Below are 13,092 nucleotides of genomic sequence, written 5' to 3' on the forward strand. Positions count from 1 at the left end.
ATTTTTGTTGTAGAGATTTTTCTTGGACTTTTTTTCAATTTTTCGAATGGCGTGCATAGATATTTTTAGCTGGTTCTTTGTGTTAGGTTTTTCTCTTTTAAAATGTGTTTTGTTTATTATTTTTAGAATGTTTTTATATTTATTAAATTTGTGTTTAGTTATGGGTTTTTATTTTGCTTTTTAGCTTTAAATTTTTCTTAAACATTTATTCGTTGTATTCGAAAAATTCTCTGTATTTGTTGTTTAGCTCTTCTTGTTTAGTTTTTATAGATTTCGTTCTCTGCGCTATTGCACATTCGATTTCTTTGCTGCTCGTCAGGTTAGTTTCAGATAAAGTCATAAACATAGTTAGGAATTGGATAAGTTTCTTCAACACATGACAATGATTAGATGATGTTTGTGAATTGAATAATTAAAGTATTGAATAAAACATTAATGTAATATGATCTTTATTTTAAGCAAAAGTTACACACATACATATATATCAATATATATATATATATATATTTATAAACACATATCGAACCGCATATGCTTTCGAGCATATGCCAAACGTTGCAATTTCATTCAGTTCTGTTTCATTTTATTATTATCATTTTATACAATTATCAATAAGCTTAATTAATTCATTTCTTTGTCAAGTTTTTGGTGGTTTGGCCTTCTTCTAGATTTCATTATGCCAAAGCTTTTCAACTATTTCTAGAATATGTTCTTTTCTCTTCAAACAAAAACTTAACCATAAATTTCATTCACTTTTTTTTTTTTTTTTTTTTTTTTTTGTAGCGACTAGAGATTTGCTGTTAAGGCAAATGAATCAGGAATAGTCAAAGGAAAGATTAAATGAAGAGAATTTTGTTTGTTTGAGAGAAAAAAAAAACAAATTGAATGAGTTTTCAAATTAAATTATATATGCAGAAAAAAAGTTTTAAAAAATAAAAAATGATTTTTCAAAATAAACAAAAAAAAAATTAAAAATTGTTTAAAATTATGTAAAAACAATTTTCATTGTGTTTTAACAAATTTTAAATTTAAATTAAATCCAAAAAATAAATATACTTTCGTAAAAGTAAATATTAAAAAGTTTCCATATATAAGTTTGCATATAAGGAAAATACAAAAAAATTGATTTTTTTTTCACAATAAACAAACAAAAAAATTAAAAATTAAAAAAAAAATTAGCTAAAAACAATCTTCATTGTTTTTTAACAAATTTTAAACTTAAATTAAATACCAAAAAAATATACTTTCGTAAAAGTAAATATAAAAAAAATTCCATATATAAGGAAACATATAGTTTAAATATGAACATAATATAATGTTTAAAAAAAAGTTACACGCTGATTTCCCATTCTCAAGGGGCTCAGGTTATTTAAAAAAACGTATTAGAACAAATTCAAACCAACAAAATGTAAAAAGGGCATTCACCAGACGGTGAGTATCGGCTTCAATTAGAAAAACCAATTTGACCAAGATGGCATAAATGAGGACTGATAGTTGTTGTTGTTCTTGTTATGGCTGTGATTGCTCTTGTTGTTGCCAACTGTTGCTGCTGCGCTGCTCAGTGTTGAGCTGTTTGTCGCATTCCGCGTTGCATGTGAACCGCTGGCTGCGTTGTTGCTGCTGCTGGTGCTGTGGTTGTTGTTGCTGTTGCTGTTGCTGTTATGGTTGTTGCTGTTGTTGTGTATGTTGGGCGTGTCAGCGATACCGGCTCCAGCTGCACTATTAGCCACATTGGTAAGGAACTGAGCAAACTCCTGCTGCAGCTGCAGCTGCTGTTGTAGCAATTCGAAATGATTCTGCGGCTTATTGTAGATGAATTTCGTCGAGGTTTTCAATATGTTGCTGTTGCTGGTCGAGCTGGCGCCGCTTTCGCTATGGGGCGTGGCATGGGAGGTGGTGCTCTTACTGTTGTTGCTAGTAGATGTCATGTTGCTGTTGTTGTTGCTATTTGTGGGCGGTTTGCTGTGACGATTGCTCGCTGTAGCTGTTGCTGCATTCGATTTTGTTGTTGTTGTCAACGAGTTTTTGTTGTTGTTGCTGTTGTTGTTACTGCTTGAAGTTGTCTGCTGTTTCTGTTTGTTATTGCTGTTGTGCTGTCTGTTGTTGTTGTTGTTGCTGCTGTGATTAGCATATTTGCCAAATGGGTGGTGGCTGTTGCTTTTATGGTTGATGTTGTTCATGATGTGCTTGTTGTTGTTGTTGTTGTTGTGGCTTTGATTAAGCACCAAACGATTGGCAGCTAGCGCCGCTGCCGCCGCATTGGCATTGACAACAGCAGCCAACTTGGTTAATAATTACGTTTGCTTATTTTTGTTAGTCTTGAAGCTGACCTGAAGTACCCGATTGCCCAGCGTGTAGCCATTGAGCGATTGTATGGCCAGCACCGCCTCCTCATAGTTGGTCATGGTGACAAAGCCGAAGCCCTTGCACTTGTTGCTCTGCAAGTCGCGTATTACCTGCAAAGCATTAGCATTAACAAAGCTTATATGCACTAACTAAAAGACGCACCTTGACCGACTGCACAGCCCCAAATGGACCGAACAGCTGCCAGAGCACATTCTCTTCGGTTTCGGGCGCCAGATTGTAGACGAAAATGCACCAGCCGGAGCTAGTTATGGTATTGCCCTGTATCATGCCATTGGTAATTAGATCACTGGTGAGCGGCGAATAGCGTGAGATCACAGAGCTGTAGCAGAAAGAGGGGAAATCAATCAAATTAGCAGAGTGTTTCTTTATAGGTACAACAAGCATATGGGTAAAGGGAAATATTCTCAGGGAGATTTAATACTGCCTTGGGCTATTTTGAGTATGCAGCAGAGAGTCAAAGCTTTCGAGAAGTGGACTTCTCCATAGTCTCTCAACTTTTGTATATACCAGACTTTTTTATACAGAATGTAACACTACCTTCTGTATAATGATGTTACTGTGACGGTGAGTTGGAATAGAAATTATTATTATTAATGAATGCGATTGATTGTCTGTATACTAAGTAATGATATTTTACTATTAATACATTCTGCCTTTGGGCTAATTTGAAACCCACATTTCTCCTTTTGCTCAGAGTGGAACATCAAACTTAAATCATGTAACATAATATAAGCCAACTGTCATCTCATATAATAAATCATGTGTATATATATCATAACATAAGTCATCCCAAATAAACACCTTAACAGATCTTACATATGAGTAGACTAAAGCCACAAGATATCAGAATACTCTGTTGGCGATTACGAATTAAATGTTGTTTAAAAAATCAGTTCACTTGTAATCTAAATAAGTCGTCGCGTCCATGATCTTGTTTTCTATTCAATAATTTTATTTATACTTCATACGCTTCTTTTATACTCCATTACCAGTCAGATATTCCGATTTAATAGGCCTAAAACATAGAAAGCTTAACTATTTCAGTTTTTACAGCTAAGAATATTTATGCAGATCAAATTGCTGATTGCTCCCTACTACCTTGAAAGGCGAAAGGTAGCAACTCTGCCCTATAATATCTAAGACATTTCAAATATGCCTTTGTATATATGTAATTTAAGAGCGTTTTGTAATAGAGAGCTGTGAATCAATGAAGTTGCGAACGCACATCATGCTCTAGTTGCATACTGCAATAAAATCACTTCGAATTTGAAACTCGAGGCGAACGGTTGTGTAATTTGTTAGGGCTAAATTCTGAATGCCCCCTGGGAACAAGCCAATCGCATTTTTATGCCACTATATTGAAGCAGTATTTCTATATTTAAGTGAATCAGCTAATTAGTTTTCTCTAAGTTTCATTCACTAGTTAGTGAAGTTATAAAAAATATTTTTTAAATCGATTCTAAATTCCACTTGTTCTGTCCATATTAATATCCTACATATTCACTTAAATATCTAAAGATCATGAAGATTCTCTGCAATATCCCAAGCCCCAGCTATATTCCAGTGCTGAATCTCTGTCGATCTTAAGAATCCTGCCTAAATAGTTATCTCCCATCTGTCCCACAATGAACTGCTTTCGTTACTTGCCCAGCTAACCTGTAACGGCCCGCGTTGGGATGAATGGCAGCAGCAGCGGCTGCCGCTGCGGCGCCGGCGGCCGCGTTCGCTGGAAAAGCGCGTCCGCCGCGCGTATTCTGTGGCGCAATGTAGGCGGCCAGCGGTTGCATGCTGTTCTTGTTGCTGCTGGGATTGTTGGCAAACTTAACGGTTATCGGTTCGGTGGAATTTTTCGGTGTGGTGCCGTTGAGCTCCTTGATGGCGCGATCAGCCTCGAAGCGCTGATCGAAGCGTATAAAGCCAACGCCCTTGGAGAGACCTAAGCGAAACATAAATATAAACAAATTAGCTACGAATAATGTACATATTTTTACAATTCAGTTGTCATAGCTAGCACAACAGGGCATATGAATTGACCAAAGAAATCATAAATGTTAATAAAATATTAGGTATACATACGATCTAGGTTCTCGGCATGCGATTCTATGTGGTGCGGGTATTTTGTCGTTGATAATTGTTTTAGGTGGGGCAAATAAAAACATAATCATTAATAAACAATTTTAAAAATAATAAATAATAAAAATAATGAAATAATATGCAACAATAGTTAGGCGATGCTATACAATGATGATAATACAATACGATTGGTTTTGTTGCTCAACTAGGAAATACCATGTTTTTCATTATAAGCATGATAATTAGCAAATGAAGATTTGACTTGAATATTTGACTGGTTTATAATTTGAAGCTCATGCTAATTATATATTATAGTTTTAACTAGTTCTAGGATTTTTTAACTTTCTTGACCATAAATATATATTGATGTTTTTTAATAGAATACGAAAAACAAATTTGTTTTAGTTAATTTGTTTGCCTATTTCAATATAAAGCTGCTCTAATCATCATTTGATATTATTATTATTATTTTTTTTTTTTTTTTTTTTTTTTTTTTGAAATATTAATATTAAATAAAACAAAGCGAAAAAAAAATTTAATTAATTCATTTAAATAATACATTTATCCAATCTTCAACCATATTCATTAATTTATAATTTGAGCCTTTAATTTTAAAAATAACGTGAGCTTTTTAATTTTTTTTATGTATTATATGAATTAACAAATTTTTTCTAGCTTCAAAACCAAAATTAAAATTCAAAAGAAATATAAATAAATTTAATTTGATTTAATTAAATGAATCCATGCAATGTGAAAATGAGAATTTGATTGATTGCGAATTAAACAGCTAAACAAAAGATTAAAACCTACCCGCCGCATGTTCATCTGATTTAGTTTTTGATCGAAATATATATAGATATATTTTTGATGGGGTATTTCAATAAATACATGAAAAAATAAATTGGAAAAAAATAGTTTACATTATTTAAAGAAATATTTAACTAAATTATAAAAGAAAGTTTAGCAAAAAATTTATTTCTTTTTATATTCAATATAATTTAAACATGCTTCATAGAATGGCATTTATATAATTAAATTAATTAAATAATTAATTAATTTAAATTCAGTTTTATCAACAATTTAAAGCAACACGCTTGTTGAGAAAAATCTGCGTAAAGATAAACTTAAGTACTTGGCTTATAAGGAGAGAACAAGTTTTCTTAGCTAGAGGACATGCCTAAAACATGGTTTATAATATATCGATGGGGTTATAACTTACCAGTGATATTATCACAAAGTATGCGCGAAGTTATGATCTTGCCGTATGGACTAAACAACGATTCCAAATCGGACTGTGTCATATTCTTTGGAAGACCCGATACATAGAGATTGGCGCCTTTAATGCTCTCCGAGCTGGGACGCGCAATGGAGACCTAGGAAGAGGTAAATCGAATTATTAGTTATACACTTTAACAAGATTTCTGATAGAGGGAAATTCAAGTGAATAGCTTTATCTAGATTATACTCAGTCATCTGTAATTATCTATCGCACCTTGATGGTTTTGTTTTGCAGACGTAGACCATTCAATGCATTAATAGCCTTCTCCGCATCCTCTTGCTTCACGTAGTTGACAAAGCCGTAGCCCAGACTTTGGCCTAATTGAAAGCAATGTTTAATTATTGTGAATTGTCAATTGTCAACTGTGAATTGTTAATTGTTGGGCATACGCACCTGTCACCTTATCACGTATCAACTTGCAGCTCTCCACCTCTCCAAAGCTGACGAACAATGAACGGATTTCGTCCTGTGACATCGTCTGTGGCAAGTAGTTCACAATCAAATTGGTTTTCGGATCCGGTTCATTGTTGTTGTTGTTGTTATTGTTGTTGTTGTTATTGTTGTTGTTATTATTATTATTGTTGTTGTTTGTGGCTGCATTGTTATTGTTGTTGTTATTGTTGTTGTTGCTGTTGCTGTTGGTGTTGGCTGCCGCATTGTTGTTGGTTGTTGCTGCCGGAGCAGCAGCCGCAGCCACAGCAGTTGCCGTGGCCGTTGAGCCACCATTCTGCTGCGCTTGACTGTTGGCCACACCAGCGCCAGCGGAGGCGCCACCAGCCGTGCCACCACCAGTGCCAGCACTAGAGCTGCCAGTGCCCGATGATTGCTGCTGCTGCTGCTGTTGCTGCTGTTGAACCGCTGTCTGACCCTCGACCATTTTACTGCTGCTGATAGTTAGAGAGAATACTTTATGCTCAAATGTATGCGATTAGCTTAAATAATACATATATCAAAGCACAAGAGCAATAGTCGATACTATTGGCTTGATAGGTCACCGAACTCCAACTAAACTTTAAACTGAGCTGCAGCTGTGAGTGAGTAGCAATATAAATTGCAGATGATTCAACTTCTTGAATTCTGTGACAATATAATGTGTCTACATTTCTCCTGGAAAGCCAGGAAAAAAAATCCTTAGACATAAACACGTTTTTAGACACAAAAAAATTATTTTATAGGCAGCCTTCATTTAACTATACTATATATATTTCAGTTATTAAAGTTATTAAAAGAAAAAAAATTATATTTATATTTTAATAAATTAATTTATATATATTTATAATATATTACAAACATATTGTATATTAGATTGCTAGGCAAACTTGTTCTGAATTATATTTAATTTGGATTATTATCTTACTTATTTCGGATTATGATGTTTATATAATAACTTTATGTTTTATATAATAATTTTGAATAATATATTATATTATTTTTATTATATAGTTTAATATATTTTTACTAATTATAGATTTATAAATTATTTTTTAAATTTTTGTTATATTTATTTTTTTAAGTCTAATTATATTATTAAAATATAAAACAAAATAAATTGAGTTTAAAACAAGTTTGTTTAACAATCTATATCAAGAAAGCTCACATAAGCTAACGAATTATACCCTCAACTTATTGAAAATGGAGAATCATTTCACTTAATTAAATAATCCTTTCTTATATTTTTCTTGTCATCAAATATATTAATAGACTTTTAACACACTTTCTAAAATAGACAAAAGTCATAAATAGCATTCATTCAGCTCACAGCGTTAAAGTTTAGTTGGCAAAATCGAAAGGCAAAAACAAAAAATAAAGTAAAAAGAATCATAAATGTTAAATGAAGTGAAAACTTTACGGCTTTCTTGCTTGTGAAATGAAAATTAAACTAGAATTAAAAGTTCGCTTTTAGATAATACTGCTGTAACGCGTTTTAAAATCTGCAAAGAAAACCAAAAACAAAACGAAAGGAAGTTAAAAACAAAATATATATTTATATAATATATATGTAGTTCCATCGATTCAGCTGCTGAAAACACTTACCTCAATACGCACAAACCGAGCAAATGGTAGTTGAAAACAGAAATTGATTTAAGTTGAACCTTTGCCTAAAGCCTAGTTATAAGTGCACTAAAGGGTGCCCACTACGTATACGTTATATATATATATGTAGATGTTTATACATATATATATTTATATATATGTATTTGATGTCCGAAAGTTAACTGCAAACGAAAAGAAATGCAAGTAAAATCAATTATTTTAATTTAATTTAAATTATATGCAGGTCTCAGGGACTAGAATCGGTGGGGTGGGGGCGGTGCGGGACGTAGTGGTGCATGATTGTGGCTAGGTAAGAACAGCAACAGAAACATGTTCAACATTTTTAATGAATACCTAGAAATGTCAACGTGGTCTATTTGCAATTGTTGTTATTGATGTCGTCGTTGTTGTTGTTGTTGTTGTTGTTGTTGTTGTTGTTATTATTGTTGTCCATTTTCAGTTGCTGTTGTGTGCGGGTACGCGAAGAAATAGATCCGAAAACTGACGGAAAAATCAATGTAATTAAAATGACGCACGAGCTAATCATTGAAGAGCTGGCGCAGAGGCAAACAGAATTGCAAAATGTTGAGCAATTCAAATAGGTCAAAGGCAATGTAAGCGGATAATCAGACACTCTAGTGCAATTTAGATGTATATGTATACACATGGTGGTACATATATTAAATGACATGAGTATGATATAGATAAAGGTAGAAAAAAATCATTAATATTATTAGAAAGAGAATACTTCCACTTGTATTTTAATTTTTCCATTCTTTATGTTGTTTTCTCTTAATGGCCAACAATTTCTGTTGACTCATCTGCGTTCTAGCTAAGCAATCCAATTACCCATTGTTCTTATAGTCAATAGGTTGCATTGCCTTTATATTTATTATTTTCGTTTCGGTTTGATGAAAGCCAAATGTAATGCATACATATAAACATGCTAAATAGAATGACTGATGCAAAAGGGTAGAAAGTATATTGCGTTATTTGCATCAAAAGAATACAATATTTATAGTTTGTCGAGTACCCCAGAACTACTCTTTATACCCCAAGGTACTTCCCAAGTATAATATTTTTGTAATATTTCTGACTTCAGAATAATTACAATAATTAATTATCAAATATCAGAACGCCTTTCAGTATTTGTATAAATTATTTTTTAAATAAATTTAAGAATTTTTATATAATTTGATTATCATTATCCAATACATATTTCAAATTCAATTCATCAATATAATTTAAAATATATAGTTAACGTGAGATAAGCATTCTGTGTGCTTTCCCCTGACATAGAGCAGGGTATATCACCATCTATAGGTCGCTCACAATAGCTCTACACGATATATGTATGTAGATATAGGCTAATCCAATCTATATATAAAGCAAACTTTCAATGCCTTTGGCCTTCACCCACTACATCTTTTTTTTCCTGTTCTGCTTTATTCCATGCGAATTTCGCTCAATATTTAAATTCGAAAAATTTCACCTTTGCTGCGTATTTTCCTATTTTATTTCTGTTTTATTATTTGCCTTCTTTTTATTTTCCTCGGTCATTTTTGCATGCGCTACAGCACAAATCGTGCGAAAAACTAATATTTTAAAAATAAACAAATAACTGTCGGGCTGATCTGGTGAGGCGGGGGGCGGTACAGAGTGGGCGCTGCTTTGATACGGCGGCATGTATATATGTATGTATTGAGAGCCGGCAGAAGTACCAAGAATTATATTTACGAAATATTTTTAAAATAACAAAACGAAGGCGATGAAGATTTTGTCTCTGCCACTACCGCTGCTACTGCGACGCATTATTTGAGGTTAAGTGAAAAATGGAAAATGTATAAAAGTAAAATAAAATATTTGAAATTGTGTTGCAGGCCATTGAATGCAAAAAGGAATTACATAAATGCAAAATCATATGCAATATTTTTACCTTTGCATTTGAAAACAAATCCAAAATTCAGAAATGTAAATAAAACTTGTTGCTCTTTAGATTTCGACGCGATTACGAAACACTTTATATTATATTATTATTTTTATTTATTTGGGAATTGCTTATCTTACGTGTTTTTTTGTATCAATCAAAAACAAAATTAACCGAAAGATAGGCGATAACTTATGCAAATTGATTGGCGTTGATTATGTGTTAGTTTTGTTTGGTATTTGAAAAACGTTAACTAAACGGCAAAAGGAACGAAAAACCAAACGAAACCGAAGCGAACCGAACGAAACGCGAACCAAATATTTAACAGTAATAATAATAATAATTAGAACAATAATAATAATAACAATAATAATAAGGAAATAAAATCAAACGGAAAGTAGAAAAAGAACACGTTCCTGCAACTCAACAGAACAGAAATAAACTGATTCAGCGAGCGGCATGGAAATTATTTTTATGCCATCACCGCTGCGGCAGAAGACAAACACACGCTACAAAGAGTCAAAACATCACATTGCATGCAGAGCCAAGAGGTAGAGAGAGAGACAGAGTGAGAGGAAGAATGCGAGAGCGAGCGGCGTCAGTGTGACTGAGGAGAGCATGGCAACATGCAAATGCAAACTGAGCGCACTTTACTTTACTCTCTGCATAGTTCATTAATGCGTATAAGTGTGAGTGTGAGTGTGAGAGAGAGCTAGGCCTGCGACCTAGCGGGTGGTTGTATAGATCAGACTGCTTTCATTTCATGAATGTATGTATATCCATACACATATATGAGTATCAAAACTAGGAGAGGAAAGCACAGAGCAATAATTGGATTACATGTAAAATGGCGTAGTAACAGAGAAGCATGCTATTCACATTATGCAAAATACTCAAAATAGCAGAGCCAATACAGCTGTTAAAATACCTATGTATGTATGTACATATATACAGGTATGTGTTTGAAGAATATAAAAACAGCTGTAAGCATTCGATATCAAACGTATAAAATATTTAGAAGAATTTTATCAATGAGCTTTCAAGTTTTAGGCAATCACAATGACGTTTACTGGGCCTATGGTGTGAATCTGTGACACAACAAAATTCGCCCTCATTATATTAATCAAATTAATGATTATTTGATATTATTTGAGTTGGTTTTAGCTATTTTAGGAATATGCATATCCATACATTTTTTATGACTTACATTATAAAAATAAATCTGGAATCAAAAGCACTAAAAGGATGCGCGATAAATTACCTATAATCAAGCATTAGATTGTTAGATATAATCAAGGTATCTTTGAAAAATACAAAAAATAAAAATTAAAGAAAATATTCGTGTTTAAACTTAGCTAAAAATAAATTCTACAACTTACAAATTAATAACAACCTATGGAAACTGTTAGGCTTTACTGGAAATAAACAGAATCTTCAAATTAATTTTAAAAAAATTAAACAATTGAATGAATTCGGACAGCTACAATATCAAATTTTTAGTAATATATTTTATATTTTAGAAAAATACAAATTAATTTTATCTGCAATCTACAAAAAAATCTTCAAATATTTCGGGTCAACTTGTCAGTATGGAAACAAAAAATCGCTTTTATTATAATTAAGGCAGGAACATGCAAAAATATCCTTATGGCAGCTATATGTACAAATCATAACCCTCATCTTTGAAAGAAACAATCTAATTACATATGAAATTTACTTCATTAACTTGAGACAAAAATCCAGAAATATATCTGATCAGCTTCAATGGTCCGAAATATTACAAATTTAAGAACCACACATTTTTAATTAAAAAAAAATTTTTTTTATTTCTAAAAGTTCAAAAATACATTTCATCAGTATTATTAATCGATGCCAATTGCCAGTAATTAATAATCACGTTCATCGGCTAAGGCCGCTTTGCTTTGAAAACAAAATGACATCGACAACCGAGTTGAATACACATTCAGGCGAACACGCCCGTTTCTGCTGCACCGCCCACAAAAATAGTGTAACGTTAACCGGCAATTTTCATTCATAAATTGTTTAAAATTGTTTCCGTTTAATTGACGCAAACACAGCAAAGGATATGGCAAAGGCTACTGCTTCCTAACGGTTCAACACCTTCCACCCCCTTTTGGCATGCAATGCAAAGTGGCTAAAAACCGTAAGAACAAAACAAAAAAGTGACACACCTTGCAGCAGCAGGCAATAGCAAAAGCAAAAGCTAAAATCAACCCAAGTCCGATGATGAAATAGGAGAATGAAGGAACATCAGACAGCAAGAGGATAGCCAGGCCGCTTTGCTTTTGGGTGCGGCAGAAAGAAAATATTGAGAGAAAGAGAGCAAATGCAGCCGCAGCGCAGTCAACGGCTGCAGTAGCGGCACTAGCAGCAGCAGCAATAGCGGCACTAGAGTAGCGGCAGCAGCTGTCAGCTGAGCGCGCCTCAAGATATGCAATACACAGAGAGCGGGAGAGCGTAAGCTAGAGAGCGCGCTTAGCTGCAAGCAGCGACGCCAACGCCGACAGCGTTTTTTAGGTTAAACGTCGACTGCACCCGGCGCTGCACAAAACGCAGCTGTATGCGGCTATGTGTGTATGTGTGTGCGTGTGTGTAGGCGGCATTTGGCAGCAAAGTGTAGAGAAATGCGCTCAGAGACGCTAGGCAGCCCATTGAGCCAAGTTTTTACTATCGTCCGTGTGTGTGTGTGTGTGTGTGTGTGTGTGTGTGTATGTGTGTGTACATGTAAATGTGAAAAATCGACCATGGGTGTGGGCAGCTTACATGCTAATATGCAATTACAACCACAAAACAACAACAACTGTAACGACAATTCGCTTACAGTTACAGTATTTTTCTTTCAGTTAACCAATTCTTACTTTAGTTGCATTTGATTGAGTGCAAGAGTGAGATAGAAAGACTGCCGCAAAATTATTCTTCACTTATTTTCCACACAATTTTAGCTTTTCTTTTGTTGTTGCTTAAGTTATTCTTTTTTTTTTTTTTTTTTTTTGAGAAAAACTGGAACTTTAGGCTCGCTTTAAATGAGTTTTAAAATACACGCACAAAATTGTAGATTTTAACCGATATACACAATATACGATGCATACATATGAGTATGTATATGTATGTATGTGTGTATGTAATTATGTGAGTATGCTAGATGTGTGTATTATACCGATATACAACAATTTATAAACGACGACGATACGACGATAATCAAAAAACACAACTTGCTGCCGGAGAGTGCAAGAACTAAATGATTAAAGTGTTCAATTGCCGCCAGGATAAATGCAGCCAGGACAACGAAAACGTCGACGTCAGCGCCAACAGCGCAGTCATTTGCTGCAGCTACTCTCTCCCTATTGGGCTGTACAGTTGCGCGGCACAGCGGACGAGGCAAAAGCTGAAA

The 13,092-nt window shown here is 33.7% G+C and overlaps 1 protein-coding gene across 1 annotated transcript; it reads right to left on the reverse strand.

The window, feature by feature from the left end:
* Window positions 1-1,235: 1,235 nt before the first annotated feature.
* On the reverse strand, window positions 1,236-10,117 carry LOC6576608 (protein elav). Its single transcript, XM_032729346.2, is given in 7 exon segments — window positions 1,236-2,456; window positions 2,509-2,686; window positions 4,024-4,303; window positions 5,660-5,813; window positions 5,933-6,036; window positions 6,113-6,603; window positions 9,821-10,117. Coding segments are annotated over 6 exon segments (2,208 nt in total). The 5' UTR covers window positions 6,597-6,603; window positions 9,821-10,117; the 3' UTR covers window positions 1,236-1,448.
* Between the last annotated feature and the right edge of the window lie 2,975 nt (window positions 10,118-13,092).

The sequence above is a fragment of the Drosophila mojavensis genome, unplaced genomic scaffold (genome assembly GCF_018153725.1).
Source record: "Drosophila mojavensis isolate 15081-1352.22 unplaced genomic scaffold, ASM1815372v1 contig_36, whole genome shotgun sequence".
NCBI classification, from domain to species: domain Eukaryota; kingdom Metazoa; phylum Arthropoda; class Insecta; order Diptera; family Drosophilidae; genus Drosophila; species Drosophila mojavensis.